The 18,346-nt window shown below is 45.6% G+C and overlaps 1 protein-coding gene across 2 annotated transcripts; it reads right to left on the reverse strand.

The window, feature by feature from the left end:
• Nucleotides 1-297: 297 nt before the first annotated feature.
• Nucleotides 298-18,135, reverse strand: gtf3c2 (general transcription factor IIIC, polypeptide 2, beta). Of its 2 annotated transcripts, none has more exons than XM_062411814.1 (20): nt 17,845-18,135; nt 16,816-16,924; nt 15,779-16,508; nt 15,133-15,251; nt 14,583-14,767; nt 14,244-14,329; nt 14,043-14,120; nt 13,424-13,525; nt 13,003-13,230; nt 12,797-12,908; nt 12,582-12,699; nt 9,682-9,713; nt 7,578-7,707; nt 7,247-7,391; nt 4,694-4,855; nt 4,444-4,522; nt 4,000-4,128; nt 3,571-3,840; nt 3,135-3,242; nt 298-2,393 (listed from the first exon to the last, which is right to left on the reverse strand). In XM_062411814.1, the coding sequence occupies exons 2-20, from the start codon at nt 16,838-16,840 to the stop codon at nt 2,193-2,195; spliced, it is 3,039 nt and encodes a 1,012-aa protein (XP_062267798.1). In that variant the 5' UTR covers nt 16,841-16,924; nt 17,845-18,135; the 3' UTR covers nt 298-2,192. The 2 variants fall into 2 exon arrangements, with proteins under 2 accessions (XP_062267798.1, XP_062267797.1); XM_062411813.1 differs by having other exon boundaries at nt 14,244-14,332.
• Nucleotides 18,136-18,346: the final 211 nt, after the last annotated feature.

Raw genomic sequence — 18,346 nt, forward strand, 5'->3', positions numbered from 1 at the left:
TGCTCTCTGTATTGTGCCCGTGACAAATGTACGTTTGTGACTGTTGTAAATATGTCAAATATTGTGTATTTTCTGTGTATGATTTTGTGTATACTTGTGTAAATACATTCACCGTCCTTGTACAATCGGCTCTTTGTCTCCGTGTCCTGGTGATGATGCGTTAACCCACTCGTCACGTCTGTGAAGTTTAATATTTCATTTTTATGTGTGTGGCAAGAGATTTTTGTAAAGTGAAATAAAAGACTGCAGATGATGGAGAGAGAGAGAGAGAGGCTGGATTATTACGAAGCATGAAATTAGAATCTTAATCATTTATTGAAACATTTTTCATTAAAAAAACATAACACAGAAAAACTGACTAAGAGCAGGTCCTGTACAGTCTGATACCTTTATGAATTACATTATAATATTGACAGTAATTATCATCATGACCGACAACATTATCATTGTGTTTATTAAAACTATTTCAGAAACTGTCAATTAAAGTTGTAAGTTATTAGAAAAATAGACCAACACGCATGTTTCAAACCCTTAAATCAACCTGTCACGTCTCTAAGTATTTACATATTTAAATGTTTTTGTAGAGGCTGGAAAATAAATTATAATAATTTCACTGAGCTTTCTTCTGCAAACTTAATTAAAATGTTTTAAATATCAGAAAAACAACAGGAATAAATTCAACAGGTAAAGAAACAAACATATTCAGGGGGAAAAAGAGCTTAAAATTTCTAAACATTAAATCCAACAGAGTCTCAATAAAAAATATTCAAGTATTTCCACTCAGCTAAAGCCTGAGTTGTCGAGAAAAACTACAAAAATACAACGGCATGAATGATTCTAACGAGCCTGGACTCCCCCCCCCCCCCCCCCCCCCGATGATCTGAGGGGGGGTTCTGAGGGGCAGGAGAACAGAACCAGAAGGTTTATCGTTATTATCTTTAGTGATCTAAAAAAGTCTTAAGGCGTCAAAGACTCTGGAAACAGAACCAGCACAAGTGGTTCGGACCAAAGTTCAATGAGACACTGACATTCTGATAAAGGCAAGAAGTCTGAGAACTCAAGATCACGTGGATCACAATGGAATGTGTCGCTGGTTCTGAACCAACACTTCAACACTCAAAATCATGTAACAGAAACACGCACTAAGCCAAACCACTGCAGGTCAGACAGGTTCACCTCCGAGGTTATTGATTCATCCGTTTGGTTTTCAGCAGGATTGTGTAAAAAAACTAAACTTGGTGAAAGGATGAGAAACGGGCGACGACTGAAAAGGTTTGATTTGGGGACAGATCCGAGGATTCACTCACTTTAACACCGAGAGGTAGGAAGTCTTCTGATCTGATTTCTCAGGAATTCATTAACGGATGTTCAGAGACAAATATCAGCCGAGTTCATGGGACTGATCCGTGAACGTGTGCAATTTGCTTGATTGGATTAAAGTGGACTGTTGTTGTTGTTGTTGTTGATAAAGAACCAACCTGGCTTATTCTCCACAGTTCAAAAGTAGAAGTAGAACAACAGCCACGTTCAGGAGAAAATCACGAGGTTGAACTGAATCCTTGAAGTCGTTCTGATCCTCCAAGTCAAACCTTTTTAAACGCGTGTGTTGTCACTGATGAATTTATCTCCCTGGAGCAAACGGCTGCAGGTGCTGACCCCTGCTCCTGAGGTTTGACTTCATGACAGTGAGAGTAGATGATGATGATGACGAGCAGGATCCTGATTCCACCGCTGCCAAACACAGAGAAACTGGAGCGAACAGAAACCGAACCTGACCCATTAGGGATCAATGATAAATGAGTGTTTTAAACGAGGCACTGCCGACTGCTCTAACTGCCCAACGTGTGAAACGACTAAAACAATATGTCCGTGAGACGTTTGGTGAGAAGTGAAGCTCGGCTCGGCCTGAGGAAGAGAAACCTTCCTCGACTCCACGTGAACCTCGAACACTTTCAGGCAGAATTCCCACGGTAAGAGTTTCCTGACCGTTTGACTTTGAACTGGCTGATGGTTTAAATCCTTCTACTTGAATTAAAAAATGCTGCGGTCGATCATTTTAAGCTATTTGAAATATGATAAACAGTAAATGTGCATTGGTGCTAATGACTCAGTTTTTTGCAGGTTTGTTGTTTTGCAGCCAAACAGCCGTGTAACAGTGTGATCCACCTTCTGATCCTGCAGCTCGGCTCCTGCTATCGCTGCTCCGTCTCGGTCTGGACGGGCCCCGTCTGCTCTGTGGGCGAGTACAGTGCGTTGAACTGGTTCTGGTTCCCCAGGATCATGTCCTTGATCTTGGGGCTGATCATGCTCCTGATGCAGTTCAGGCGGACCAGCCCCGTCTGGCCTCCCGATGCCACCCAGATGTGGCAGCTCATGTTGGGGTTGAAACGCACCTGAGGAGGAGAAGAGGAAGAGGAGGAGAGGAGGGGAGGAGGAGGAGGAGGAGAAATGAACGTTTCAGACCTCAAACCATCAGGAACATCAGAACAACACACGTGATTGTTAAGATGAAGGAAGTTGTGGGACATTTAGTCGTCATTTAACTTGGATTATTCTTATTAATATGATTTAATAGTCCCGTCCTGTGTGAATGACTCAGCTGCAGCTCTCAACACCCCCGCCTCCTCCTTCATCCACCCCCCCTCTTCATCACTATAAATCCTTCAGGTGGGCCTCTCTGCTTTCCTCTTTTCTCTCAAGTCACTCTCTCGCTCCGTCTCATCCATTTATCCCCTTCAGACAGAAGATCCCGTCACGCAGCCGATGGCGTTTTGTTTTTGGAGATTGTCCCGTGAAGTGTGCGTCCATCATCTGCTCCCAGAGGGCACGGCGCCCACACCCACCACTCTGCTGCTCTTCAAATTAAACACATCAAATCCTCAAATGGCTGCTCTCCATCTCCCCCCCCTCCTTCCTCTGAGGGTGACATTTTTCTCATTTTACACATCATTACATTCTGCCCGTCTTTACAGCCGCCCATCAGAGGAAGAGAACGAGGGAGGAAGAGGCTCCTCTGCCATCACCTGTCTCTCTTTCCTCTTTAGTGCTGGTGTTTATCCTTCACTTCTTCCTCTAGGTGTTGAGGTGCAGCGGGAGTCTGATGGTGTGTCACAATGTGTGTGTGTGTTCGATACCTTGTGCAGCGCGCCCAGTTGCATCTCGTCCAGGTTCATCTCCGACTTCAGTTCTGTGTCTTTCATGTGTTTCCAGGTCGCTTGCTTCTCGCATCCTCCGAAGCTGAGCTGGAAGTCGGAGAGGATGAATTAGTTTCAATAAAGCTGATGAACCAATGAATATACAGGAAGTTAGAGATTGTTGGTGAAATATATATATCATTTCTGAACACTCATAATCAAAGGATCATCTGAAGTAGAAGCTCTCTGAAATCTTTTAGTTTTCCAAATGAAATAAATCATCACAATCATTAATATTTTTAAACCTAATCTGGTCTTTTATTGACCTTTTCATTCCTTTGATTACTCAGTTGTTTTTGTGTGTTGCCGTGTGTGAAGCCCTTTGTGAGTTTGGCTTTGAGGAGTCGACAGATCCAGGATCTCCTCAGTGTCTCACCATGTTGCCGTCTGAGTGGTGGAGGCAGAATCTCTTCACAGCCTCTTTGTACGTCTGGAACGGCAGAGGGGCCCTTGTTTTGGTTCGACCTCTTCGTCCTTCTCTTCCGTTTTCACTAAGGCTCTCATCCCCTGCTTCAGATCCAGGATCTTGTTCTCCCACCTCTGCTCCCTCCTCCTCCTCCTCCTTCTCCTCCTCCGCTGCTCCTCCCATCTCGGGGGTTTCTTCCTCGGTTGTAGCGTGAGGAACCTGAGACGTTGTGTATATGGGCTGAAGACACAGGTTCAAGAAAAGGAGTGTCTTCAAAATGTAACATATTCAACAGTAGTGTTTTAACTCGAAAGTTTATGTTCTGACAGTTATTATATCATATTATTAACTTAGACTAAAATCAGAATCAGTTAGGACAGAAAAAGAAACTGAACTTACAAATCGTCTCTCTATCGTGCGTTTGATGTACGGGGAGTTGTAGGTTATCTGAGGCAAAATGGAGAAGATCAACTCGCCGAGGCTGTCCGCTGTCACCACGCTGTTCAACCAATCAGTGTAGGATATGGACTGCAGGAGAACAGAAACAGACCAATCAGCACTGTTCAGTGGTTTTCTCTGGAGTCACTGCCACGCTGTCACGAACATGGTGGAATGAAGAACGTTTTTTTGGCTCAATATGAACCGACTGTAACTTTCAGGGGAGAAAACGAAACAAGCTGCAGTGAAATCAAGAGATTTAAAGAGAGTTTGAGCTTTAAGAAAAATCATGAAAAGAGCAAAACTATGAATCCTTCCTTATGACAAACAGGTGTCTGTGTGTTCTTAATTCATCATTAGTGGGTTGATAAATAAGTGTGAGTTGAAATACTTGGTCCCACTCACCCACACGCTGCCGGTCCGAGGAACTGCGTAGACACTTTGCATGTAGTGGTCAAAGAAGTGGACTCCGTGGGAACCCTTCCTAAATAAATTAAAAAACATAAGGAAAGGACAAATGTCGGGTTCATAAAACCTCTGATTCTTCCATCGCCTCGATCTAACATGCTAATTACAGACAAAGCTTATCCAATGTGAGTTTAACAGCCGTGTTCAGTGTAAAGTTCTAGGAGGTCAAACAGAAAAGTCTTCTTACGCCACGTAGGCGGCGTCCTGGGCTAACAGGTAGCCCGGGGCATTCAGTGGCCACTGGATCTCATTGGTCAGATGGCGTTTCTGAACAGTGACTGGGTGATCGAGCCTCTTCAGGTCCCACGTCTTGATCAAGCGATCTTCTCCTGCTGTCACCAACAGGTTCCTGAGACAAACACACACAGAGTTCGACAACTTGAAACCTGATTACACTGTGTCAGAAACACACAGCGGTGTATGAATGTGGAAAGAGAGGAAGAGGATGAGAGAGAGGGAGAGAGGGAGAGGGAGAGAGATGGAGAGGGAGAGGGAGAGGGAAAGAGAGAGGAGAGAGCGAGAGGGAGAGAGAAAGAGAGAGGAGAGGGAGAGGGAGAGGGAGAGGGAGAGGGAGAGGGAGAGAGATGGAGAGGGAGAGGGAGAGGGAAAGAGAGAGGAGAGAGCGAGAGGAGAGGGAGAGGGAGAGGGAGAGGGAAAGAGAAAGAGGGAAAGAGAAAGAGAGAGAGGGAGAGACAGAGAGGGAGAGGGAGAGAGAGATAGAGGGAGAGGGAGAGGGAAAGAGAGAGGAGAGAGCGAGAGGAGAGGGAAAGAGAAAGAGAGAGGGAGAGAGAGGGAGAGGGAGAGGGAAAGAGAAAGAGAGAGAGGGAGAGAAAGAGAGAGGAGGGAGAGGCAGAGAGAAAGAGAGAAGAGAGAGGGAGAAGGAGGGAGAGGGAAAGAGAAAGAGAGAGGGAGAGGGAAAGAGAAAGAGGGAGAGGTAAAGAGAAAGAGAAAGGAGCGAGAGAGAGGAAGAGGAGGTAGTTTTATCTCTTTCAACATGGCTGTGTAATTAAAAAGCAGTGATCCAGACACGATGTTTGTCCTCCTCTCTCTCTCTCTCTCTCTCTCTCGGCTGCAGAATTAATCTTGTTATTCAGACTCGGCTCCATCACTTTCAGATCTGCCTTTACAGAGTCGACACTGACAGGAAGCGGACGGGAGAACACGGCCGTTCATCAAATGATCCTCTGACTCGGCAGCAGACCAACAACAATGCAGGGAGGCGAACGACAACATTAATTATCTACAGGAATGTATGTAAACAAACCAACAGACAGACGGGGGGGGGAGAATCACCGCTGATACTTTAACTGGAGGTCAAACTGATGTAGGAGGAGTTTGACAGACGATCAAATCAAACACTTGAAACTTTCTTTTAAAACTAATTTCCTCACTTCCTCCCAAACTCTTGATTCATGTCAAAGCAGGAAACAGTCTGTGAATCCATTTGCTTCACGTGAAACGCTGAGTTCATCATTTTCCAGGTCGCCTGTCCTCACCTCAGAAGACGACTGTGCAGATTCATTCCCACTGCAGATTTTACTGGAGAGGAGACTGGGACGACTGGACACACCGACTGGCCAATATCAGGTTTTTAATAAAAAGCCACATTTTGACTGGGGTTATTGCTTCAGCCCTGATGCTGACTCGCACTGCGGACCAGTCAGTGAATCCTTGTGGCGGATAGAGGTGATGCAAATGACCCCTCCATCTCCTCCTCCCCCCCATCTACACAAACATCAGCTAATGGAGCAGGGGATGTGAGGGGGGGAAATCTTGGGCTACGGCCTTTAATTACAGTCTTCACTCAACATGCTCATGTTCCTCCAGTTCCCAAAATCATTATAAAGTCAAACGGAGCTTCTAATCATAGACTTAACGATATAAAAAACTCTTAAAATGTAAAAATTTGTATAGATTATTCTCTTTAATACAAAAAAGCATTTAGAAACCTGCATGTCATTCAAATATCCATAAATGTTCCTCAGAGGACAATGAGGTTACAGAAGATCTCACTGGAGATGATTGGAGCCCAGAGAAGCCGCAGCCTGCAGGTCAGTGTGCAGAGAGAAGAGAGGCTTCCTCATTTGAATGGTGCCGGCTCACAGGGGACACTGCACACGAGGCCTTGTACCCACATCATGAGTTAGAGCCTGAGGACACTGGAGCCACGGCCCTTCTGCCAAACCTCTGCACAGCTCTCTGTAATCAGGATTGATTCTGCTGCTTTTTTGGCAGCAAAGAACCTGAGCTGCCTTCAACCCGTCTTTTAAAGGCTTGTGAATGAAAGGGCCGAACTGGAGCAGATTCTGTGATGCTTCTTCTTTTGCTCGATAGAAACTGATTTTATGATGAGAAAAGATTTTACAGATTTTACAGAAACACTTTTTCTCTCAGCTGATTTACAACATGATCCCTGACACGGCAGTAAAACATTAACACAACCATTCACTATTCATGAGTCATAATTCCCTGTGATGCAGTGACAAGCTGAGTTGTTGCTTAATAAATTACTGGTTTCAGACTCAGAAGTCACAGCATGTTATCTGGAGAATCTTGATGAATATAACACTATGATTGACATACAACAAGTAACTTGATTTATTCTAAGTGAACATTTGTGCCAAATTTGATAGGATTCTCTCGAGGTGTTCTGAAGATATCGTGTTCAAAACAATGGAATGGACGCACAACCTGGAACTCGCCACCACGGGGACATCAGTGAACAGAACCTGACATTTACCTGGAGGCGGGACAGAAGGCGAGCGCCCGGACAGCGTGGTCGTGGGCCAGTAAACATCGAAAGGGAAGCAGAGTCAGAGAGCCGTCCGACTCTCGCATCTGCAGCAACGAAGACTTAGTGGACAGATCCCAAAGGCCGACGACACCTGGAGACAGACACCAACCGAAAGAGTGTGAAGCGGCTAAAGACCATAATGGATTCTATTCCTCTAACGTGCAGCAGACACCAGTGAATCATGTTTGTGTTGGTCGGGAACCAGGCGGCTCATTTGTTCGGTCTTTCAGACACTGAACCAATTCATCAAGAACATCCGCATGAAATCAATTCATACCGTCGTAGAATCCAATAGCTATTATATTGTGTGGTTTCTCCGGCAGCCAGTCCATGGACAGGACCTGTCCACTGTGCTCAAGGCGAGGGGCTTTGAGGGAGCCGAGTTTCAGCGTCAACACGGCGTCCGCCTGCAGAACAGGAAGCAACACAACAAACACTGCTTCAGATACAACAACACACAGTTGGATGATATGTTCTATCGTTGGGTTTTGTCTCTCATCTCATCTCATTTTCATCCGCTTATCCGGGGTCGGGTCGCGGGGGGAGCAGCTCAAGCAGGGGGCCCCAGACTTCCCTTTCCCGGGCCACATTGACCAACTCTGACGGGGGGATCCCGAGGCGTTCCCAGGCCAGTGTTGAGATATAATCTCTCCACCTAGTCCTGGGTCTTCCCCGAGGTCTCCTCCCCACTGGACGTGCCTGAAACACCTCCCAAGGAAGGCGCCCAGTGGGCATCCTTACCAGATGCCCGAACCACCTCAGCTGACTCCTTTCTAAGTGAAGGAGCAGCGGCTCTAATCCGAGTTCCTCACGGATGGCTGAGCTTCTCACCCTATCCCTAAGGGAGACGCCAGCCACCCTTCTGAGAAAACTCATCTCGGCCGCTTGTACCCGTGATCTCGTCCTTTCGGTCATCACCCAGCCCTCATGACCATAGGTGAGGATAGGAACGAAGATCGACCGGTAGATCGAGAGCTTTGCCTTGCGGCTCAGCTCTCTTTTCGTTACAACGGTGCGGTAAAGCGAACGCAATACCGCCCCCGCTGCTCCGATTCTCCGGCCAATCTCACGCTCCATAGTACCCTCACTCGCGAACAAGACCCCAAGGTACTTGAACTCCTTCACTTGGGCTAAGGACTCATTTCCTACCCGGAGTAAGCAATCCATCGGTTTCCTGCTAAGAGTCATGGCCTCAGATTTAGAGGTGCTGATCCTCATCCCAGCCGCTTCACACTCGGCCACCAGCCGATCCAGTGAGTGCTGAAGGTCACAGGCCGATGATCCAATGAGGACCACGTCATCTGCAAAAAGCAGTGACGAGATCCTCAGACCACCGAACTGCAACCCCTCCCCACCCCGACTACGCCTCGATATCCTGTCCATGTATATCACAAACAGGATTGGTGACAAGGCGCAGCCCTGGCGGAGACCAGCATCCACTGAGAACGAAACTGACTGGCTGCCGAGGACGCGAACACAGCTCTCGCTTTGGGAGTACAGGGATTGGATGGCCCTGAGGATAGACCCCCTTACCCCATACTCCCGCAGCACCTCCCACAGTTTCTCCCGGGGGACCCGGTCATACGCCTTCTCCAGATCCACAAAACACATGTAGACCGGATGGGCATACTCCCAGGCCCCCTCCAGGATCCTTGCGAGAGTGAAGAGCTGGTCTGTAGTTCCACGTCCGGGGCGAAAACCGCATTGTTCCTCTTCAATCTGAGGTTCGACGATCGGCCGAACCCTCCTTTCCAGCACCTTGGAGTAGACCTTACCAGGGAGGCTGAGAAGTGTGATGCCCCGGTAATTGGCACACACTCTCTGGTCCCCCTTTTTGAACAGGGGAACCACCACCCCAGTTTGCCACTCCTTTGGCACTGTACCCGACTCCCACGCGATGTTGAATAGGCGTGTCAACCATGACAGCCCCTCAACACCCAGAGCCTTTAGCATTTCTGGCCGGATCTCATCAATCCCTGGGGCCTTGCCACTGCGGAGATGTTTGACCACCTCAGTGACCTCCACCAGGGAAATTGACGATGAAACACCATCAACCTCGAGCTCTGCCTCCAACATAGAGGGCGTGTTATTCGGATTCAGGAGTTCCTCAAAGTGTTCCTTCCAACGTCCGACAACCTCCTCAGTTGAGGTCAACAGAGTCCCATCCTTACTGTACACAGCTTGGATGGTTCCCCGTTTCCCCCTCCTGAGGTGCCGGATAGTCTTCCAGAAACACTTTGGTGCCGACCGAAAGTCCTTCTCCATGACCTCTCCGAACTTCTCCCACAACACGTTGGGTTTTGTCTTATACTTTAATGACGTTTTAAATCAGCTTATGTGAAAATAGATTTAACAGGGAGAGGAATGTGACAGGGGCCTACCTGGTATATCGGCAGCTGCTGGTTTGCATTTCCTGTGTAAAGACACATAAATCACGTTAATTGCTAAGCATTCAAATCGGAATAATTTCATAGAACAAAAAGTTGTAATTGAGCTTTGGATGTAAATCTGCTTCACGTCCACTCGTTTAAACCCTGTAAGTGTTCACACTGTTTTTACTGGATCTCTAATGTGGGTTTCATCCATACACGATATGGCAGCTCTCAAAAGTGAAGCCAATCATCTTGAGCGCCCCCTGGTGTTCGGCATTTTCACACCATTTCATCTCTCAGCTCAAAGACAGGCTGTGTGTGATGAGCACAGTTTGATGTGACAGATGATGGTGATTATCTGGCATCATACACATGATTTGGGTTAATTAATATTAACACCAGCTGCAAACTCACATCCTCAAGTCCTGAAGAGGAACAACAAAGATAATGAATAAAATTACCACATACACTAAAGCACATTCACTTGGCCTCCCTGTGACCCCCCCCCCCCAAAAAACTAAGTCCTGGATGACTGACAGCGTCGGGATACACAAGGTGTCAGCTACTAAGCCTTAAATTCATAGCTTCCAACACTAACATCTGGCTCGGTGATGCATCTTCTTTGTCATTTCAATTATAGATCCTTGTCTGATGGAGAACGGCTCTGTAAATTATTTCACCGTCTCACATTCTCCCTTTTGTCTTTTTCCTCCTCCTTCCTCTCGTCGCCACTACACACGCACACAGACACACAAAGACACACACACACCTACATCCACCCCCCGACAATTCTGCAGCTCTAACAGCCTCCTCTTCTCAGTCTCTTCCTCATTTATTCTGGAGACTGGGCGGACAAAAACCATTTATAATTATCTGTCGTGAACAGCGCCGGGCCGGTGGGGAAGACAGGCCCACGCCCCGTTTCAACCCCCGCCCAAGACAATTTCACCTTTGACCCTTGCAGCCGATACGGAAACACAGAAATCATTTCTACGTAGGAAACTAATCTGTTTTCAATAAGAACTCATCTTGTCCGGTTAAGAGAAGCAAGTAAAGCGAGTAATTTAGAATTTACTAAGTATATCCGTAATGTGGGGAACACCTTGAGGCTGTGTTTATATGAATTTACATATATATATGTAAATGACCATATTGAGAAGCTTGGTTTAAGTCCAGGTTCAAGTCCGGCTCTGTGGTCGTCAGTCTGTGTGTTCAGGACACAGCGTCTTCTAATGTGAGCGCTCTGCAACCTTTCTATCCAATAACCATAACCTATGGTTGGAAGCGAGCGGCTGACACAGTCGCTCTCTGGAAACAGACCCAATGACCCGTGGCCACAAAGTAAAATGGAAACTATCGTCCATGCAGCTACGGGGGAAAAGGGAAAAACAAAGAGTGGAAATGTCAGGGTTTATAGAGCTTTCCTGTCCCGGCTACAGCCCTGAAGGATTTCTTAATCAAGTGTAATTCATTAGAATCATCCAATACAACGTTTGTCAATTAAATACCAACACACGGTGCTTTACAACCTGAGTAAAGACAAGTGTGTCATAAAATAATTGTTCAATAATCGTAATTGAGGTAACAGTTTAAAATAATCGTGATTTGCACAGGTCAAAGAGACCAATCAGAGAGTTAATAACATTTAATAAAGTTTTTAATCTCATGTGGTTTTCAGCTGAGAGATTCTGTAGTTTAATAATATTCAGAATGAAAATCTGCACACAACAATCTTCATGTTACACAACCACAGACGAGTGTGGATGTGAGAAGGTTGTGTTGCTCTAATCTCCAGTGTTTTGAGATGCTGTGGTCTCAGACTGGTGTAGTGGTTCACATCAGTCCGTGCCTGAGGGCAGTCGCAGGCAGATCAACACACAAATGTGTAGATATATAAACAGCTTTGTGTGCATGATGGATGTGGCCCACGAGGTCGCCATTAATCTCATTCACACAGCGTTCCATCAGCGGAGCCCCAGAGGCAGCTGACGCAGGGATCTGAATGGACTGGACCACAGGCCCCACCATCCATAATGTCAGCATATATACACTCCTGGAGCTGTCTGTGTGTGTGTGTGTGTGTGTGTGTGTGTGTGTGTGTGTGTGTGTGTGTGTGTGTGTGTGTGTCTCTCAGAGGAGCGATTCACTTCTCCCCTTGTTGAAGCAGCATTAAACTGTTTGATAGCCTCCGAGCACACCACACAGACACCCCCCCCTCATGGACACTGTCCTACTATTGAATATGATATCTGGTGCATTTAATGATGTCCATGGTGTGATGCTGTTTGATGGATTTCATACTTAGGTTTGAGTTAATCACGTTATTGATGAACGCCAGTAGATGAATCATCAGAGTGGCTCAAGCTGTTTATCGATTGGTCCATCGTCAGAAAATGAATCAGCAAGTATTTTGATAGACAATTAATCATTGAGGCCATTTTTCTTGGAGATATAAAATTATTTTCTGCTTTTCTCAGATTTTGATGATTATTAACTGAATATTTTAAGGTTTGTTTCTCATCGTCACTTAAAGAGTTTCGATGACCATTGTTCAAAATCTCTTCAGATATGTTTTTTGACCAAAGCAGATTCACCAGGTAATTGAGAAAATAAATCAATAATTCACTTTCCCTCTTCAAAGTTCCACCAGCCTCTACATCTTCACTTCACTTTGTGAGTTGACATTTTATAGGTGATCCAGGAGTCCCCACTAATTGAGCTCTGTGTTGCTGCGGTCGCGTGTCTCCACAGGAAACAGCAGGAATCACACGATGGACAGACCCACTGCAGGCTTTAGAAAGACAACACTGCCCTCTGCTGAGCACCCGGACGCACAACACCGTCTGGGTGTGTGAATCTGCTGGAGTCAGGCCCGTTTTAGAGTTAAGGAGGTTGTGTCTGAGTCTCACCAGAGTCAGGGAGCTTCTTGTTGGAATGCAGAGCTGCAGGGTGGGGGAGGCTGTAGATGGTGACCACACCGGACGAGGAGGCAGCAGCTAGAAGACCGAGTCGGGGCAGGAACGGAGCCTTCAGAGGTGCACAATTAAAAAAAAAGTCAAATAATGTCTAGCTATAAAAACACCAAATCAAATCTACTGGTTTTCCAAGAAGTGACTTTTCTCACCTTTCTGCCACAGCTGGGGAGCTCCCAGCCTCCAGCTGGACACCACTTCAGATCCCAGATGAAGCCCTTGTCCTGAGCTAAGCCGTAAGCGAGGGCCGGCTGAGAGTCCGGGCTGCAGAGACCAGACGGAGGTAAAGACTCAGAACAAGAAGCATCACAACAAGCAAAGGAGCAGGAAACACTACAGTTTGAAACTTCATGAGCACCTGCTGTTGTACTCCATCATGCCCACGTCCCACAGCTGAATGAGTCCAGGTCCCGTGCACGTCTTGTTGACATAGTGCTGGTCGTCCATGCCTCGATGGCAGGCCACCGCGATGTACTGTGTGGCCGGAGCTCCATCGGGGGTCGGGCACCACTCCATGGCCCAGACGGGGCCCCCTGCATACAGCAGCATGTCCCAGCGTGCTGTGTGAGCAGGCACCGCCTCAAACCTGGTGAGGGACATTCACAGAAATGTTTAGAAACAATAAAAAAGGAGTATTTTCTCCATTTACCTTAAAAAACGAACTAACTGACTTTTAGATCAACCAGGTTCACACATACTTCTATAACTAGTGTTCAGACACATTTTTCCAAAGGAATAACTTTAGTAGGAATCAATGTTTTGATGAAGATCTTTCTCACCTGTTGAGACTTTGAAAAGACGCCTCCTCCTTCCTGAGGCCATCTCTGGAAACCTTGAAAGCAGCTGAACGGAGCTCCTGAGGCAGGTACTTCTCCACATCACTGAGTCCGATGGAAGACACATGAAAACAGAGAGTAAATTAATCTGTATAAAAAGGTTCAAGACACTAACCTGGGCACAATGCAGACAAGCCTAGAGTTTTTAATTTCCCAATCTAATCAGAATCGGTTTGTTTCCATTTCAGCAATTTAAAATCATAATGTTTTGTTGGCACTCTTATTAAATCAGGTAATTTTTATTGCATCCTCTTCTTCTGCAGTGGTTTAACAGCAGCTGACTGGAGATTATTACAACTCCTAGTGGCAGTCGATGGAAATGTACATAAATACCCATTTTCTTTTTTCTCATTTAATGAAAATCTGGTAGAATTTTCAATTAATTTCAATGGTAACCATCATAACTGTGGTTGAGATACACAAGTCACAAGTTGTCTGACATGCAACAACTGACTGTGATGCTACAGTGGGGAGATAACCAATGTCCAGTTAAAAGCACAGCACACGAAACATCCATCCGTTTACTTCATGCCCCTTGAAAACAGCATTAAAGGTGAAATACCTCTGAGATACAAGGTGCCAGTTGCTGGTGGAGGGAACCCACTCTGGGAACACCCAGCTGCTGTAGTGATCCTCGCGGCTACAAACACACAAACATATCACATCAAATACTATGAGTGTGTGTTGGGGCAACTAATAACAAACCAGTTAAATTACCAATACTAGAAACAACCACACTGTGGCAGTATCTGCAGCTACTCACAATTTCTTGTTCGTCTCAAAGCTGTTCCAAACAATTGACATGACTCTTAAGGTGAGCCCGTTGCTGGTCCTGGCATTAGAGTAAACCTGCTGGAGAGAAGACACTGTATTTACAGTCCAGTTACATCTAGAGAAGTCAGAGATGATGGTTTTATCTAACAGGACACTTCAATTTCATTTACATAGGGATTATCTATGATTTGATAGTTGTGGAGCTGCTGATCTCTATGAACAGATTCTTAGATTAGGATAAGATTAAACTTTATTGTCACTGCACAGAGTAACACGTACAACGCAATTCTAATTTCAGAGAAACAGCAAACATCAGAAAACCACTAACAGTGTTCCTGTTGATGTGAACACCTGCTGGACGTCCTCCGAAGTCTAAGTCTGAATCTGACTCCCCTGCTTCCTCTTCTTCTTCCTCTTCCATCTCATCACCCTCGAGTTCTTCAGCACCGGGCACAAAGTCATCATCATCGTCGTCGCTGTTAGAAGCACGTTTCCTTTTCTTACCTTGACGCGCTGCAAAGAACAAACATTGATGTCAGGCTACGTAACGTCGAACGTTGTGGTCTGTAAGGAGGTTTTCCTCAAAGCACAAAATAACTCAAACAGAACAAATACAAAAACTTACAAATTAAAAGGAAATATACATTTTGGGAAGTTCACTTATTTTATTTCTTTCCATGAATTAGTGGAGACGATTGACACTCCCCTGATATATCCAGCTATGGCCAAATTTAGCATAAAGTCTAGAAACAGAGGCTAACAGCTAGCTAAGCTTTCTGCAATGTGAAAACATGACTGAGTTGGAAAAAGCTTTCAACAAAAATGAGATGGACCCGTCAGTCAAGTGGGAAACATTACCAGCAGGACTTTCCCAGTACCTTTGCTTCCTTTGGGACCTTTCGCCTCTTTGTCGACTTTACTTTTGGCACCAGGCTGGGAATCATCATTGGGATTACCAAACACCTCTTTTGCCAGAATCTGGAGGTACTTCAAGGCTCTGGAAGAGATAAATCACATTATTGTAGATTAGATTCATTAGATCACCATTTCAGAATTTATTACTCATGTAGCATTGCGTTAGCTTTTAAGTTTAAATAGACTCTTACTGAACAACAGGTTTCTCTTTCTATGCACAACAGTTAACACAGATGATTACTGAGAAAAGGCACAAAACAAAGATCGATTTGGATATTTTAAGAATGTACATTGGATCATACAAATAACTAGATATACCACACGGTGGTTGTATGCCTACGCCAACCAGTGCACTGCCAGTCACCATAATGCTTTGGGAGGTCAAAACAACCTTAACCTTTGACCTTTAACCACCAAAATCCAATCAGTTCATCCTTAGGTCAAACTGAACATTTGCACAAAATTTTAAGAAAATCCCTAAAGGCATTGTTCAGCTATCGTGTTCACAATTGTGGGAAAGTCAAAATGTCATAATGCCTCTGGCCACTGTGGAAAAATACGACTCACACACATAGGTTGTAACTGAATTCAGTAAATCGAATGACTCACGCTGTGGCTGCACCTCTCCTGCGGCGGCCGCCCGGTCCGAACGTCTCCTCAACTGGAACTGCATCTTCTCCCTGAGCCTCCTCAGCTGGTGCTTCTGCCACCAGTGTTTCCTGTGCAGCCTGCTTTTTCTGATACTTCCTCTTTGGCTGTGGCGTCCCATTTTCCTGCTGCACAGCTCCGTCCTCTCCAGCTGTCTTTTTAGCAGGAGTCTTTTTGGCAGGAGTCTTTTTAGCAGGAGTCTTTTTAGCTGGAGTCGGTTTTGCAGGAGTCTTTTTTGCGGGAGTCGGTTTTGCAGGAGTCTTTTTAGCGGGAGTCTTTTTAGCGGGAGTCGGTTTTGCAGGAGTCTTTTTATCTGGAGTCTTTTTCGCAGGAGTCTTTTTCGATGGAGTCTTTTTAGCGGGAGTCGGTTTTGCTGGACTCTTTTTTGAAGGTGTCCTCTTGGCTCTCGCTGCCTTTTTCGGAGTTTCCTCTGAGGTTATTCCATCAGACTCCTGAGCTGCTTTGTCTGTTGCTTCTTTTTCTTTATCCTCAGCAGGTTGTGTCACATCTTCACTCTTTGGCGGACTAATTTTCGAAGGTGAACTTCTCCCCCCCGAGCGCTTTCTTGGTGATTTTGTCTCAGTTGACTTACCATCAGTTTCAAAATCAGCATATTTTGAGTTTTTCTTCCGTTGCCGTCCTCTTGAGCTGGGGGTTAATTCCGGATTCTGCACTGATGGCTTCTCTTGCCCTGTGAGGACAGTGACAGTGTTATTCCACAGTTGTACAAGACATTATATAAGGGAAACAATATACGATAATAAATATATATAATTCTACATTATATGGCAGATGACCTGGTAATTAGTCATTTGTATTCTTTAATTACTATTTTGTGTGTTTAAAAACAAAATCTCACTTAGTAGAACGCAAACCCCAACCAAAGCCCAACAGACGAAAACTTAAGCTCCTTCGTGGAGATAATAACAATGTGACATTTCACATGATTATTAGCGATATTGATTGATCTTATCTTAGCGAGTGAAAAAAGCAGAAACCTGGTCCAGGGTCAGTGGACTCCATCAGCTCTGGGGTTCTCGTGCTGTCGCTGTCTGATCTGGTGCCTCCTCATGTGTAGAGCAGGTTCCTTCTCATCCGGCTCGGCTGCTACTCAGAGTAGAAACACAGAACCAAGGCAAACACTTATTGACTTTCTGGGTGAACCCGACTGTCTGTCAAATTAAACCACACATGTTTTCTTTAAGTGAGTGTGACTGTAATAATGCAGTAATATTTCATCAGGCTCCCAGTTTGTTCTGCTTCGGTCCCGACTGACTTTGTCAATGACATCCACTGCAGCTCTAATTTATGAAGCCGGAATTTTCCAATATTTGGCAAAAAATAATCAAGAGATTTATCAATATTGAAAATAATCCCAGGTTTTAGTCTTGAAGTTGATAGTTTTAAATCACGAGTACACGTACGGTGCATGTGTTTGTACTATAAATGTTTGTTTAGCTCCAGGCTGAATGTAGAAGTAGTATTACAGCCAGTGACTGCTGAGTAAGTTATTGTTGCTTTGGAGTTTGTTTCTTTAAAAGAAGGAAAAGAAGCAGTTTAACATTTTGCATTTTTTGTGTCTGATCAACCAACAACACACAGAAGATTCAGACTTGACATGGAAACTCTGCCTCCTGACGAACCAAAGCTCGTGCACCAAAGTGACAGTTTTATTGCCTCTTTCGCTTTGACACAAACACACGACTCACACATTCACAATTAATACAGAATCTGGATGTTTCGAATCCCCTCAACGATTCGGCATTAATGTCTCACTCGACACGAAGCGACAAGCGAGTGAATTCCACTGATACAAACTGCTGGAAGTCGCTTGTTTTCGAGGTGACTCGCATCTTTGCTGCAGCCACGCTGTTAAGCTAGCAGCCGCTGCTAAAGCTAACTTGTGACAGTGGACGAGCGGAGTGTGGCGCTTCTGTCTATCCTGTTAGATCTGCTGTAGTGTTGGAAATCAACCCCGGCACCGGGAGTCGTACCGGCAGGGACGACTTGAACCATTTATATCTCACCCTGCCTTAGTGCCGGGCTCTCTGCCCCGGTGGCGGAGGCGGAAAGGCGGCGCACTGAACCCGGGAAGCTGGTCTCAGGTCTCGCGGTATCGAATCCCAATGTCCGCCGAGCGGGACCAGCACCCTGGAGACTTTGAGGAGCCGCGCAAACACCAGCGACACTCGCCTCCGGACGATCCTCACTCACCGGCGGCGAAGAGCAAACATCTCCGGTGCTGTTCGGGTCGATTCTCGCGGATTTCAGCCACACTCACAGCGCCATGTTACTGCTCCACACCGCCCCCTATCGGCAACCAGGAGACCGGGATCCTCTGCAGCAGCTTCGGGTTCAAACCTCACTGACTCCACACCTCGTTTATTACCGTCTTACTGGTTTTTAAATCTTATTTACACCAGTTTATTGCCATTGGGAATTAGTTTTGTTCTTCAGATTTGATCTCACATACTGGATTTTATTTTCACGTCTTCATTTCTTTTATGTAAATTCGTAAAGCACTGAGAT

The sequence above is a fragment of the Platichthys flesus genome, chromosome 18 (genome assembly GCF_949316205.1).
Source record: "Platichthys flesus chromosome 18, fPlaFle2.1, whole genome shotgun sequence".
In the NCBI taxonomy this organism is placed as follows: domain Eukaryota; kingdom Metazoa; phylum Chordata; class Actinopteri; order Pleuronectiformes; family Pleuronectidae; genus Platichthys; species Platichthys flesus.

Coding starts and splice junctions, on each gene's coding strand:
- gtf3c2 (XM_062411813.1), bottom strand. CDS start 16,840: ATGGAGTCCACTGACCCTGGACCAG. Junction 9,714..12,581: donor CAAGAAGCTCCCTGACTCTG/GTGAGACTCAGA, acceptor GTCTTTACACAG/GAAATGCAAACCAGCAGCTG. Junction 2,394..3,134: donor AACTGGGCGCGCTGCACAAG/GTATCGAACACA, acceptor TCTCCTCCTCAG/GTGCGTTTCAACCCCAACAT.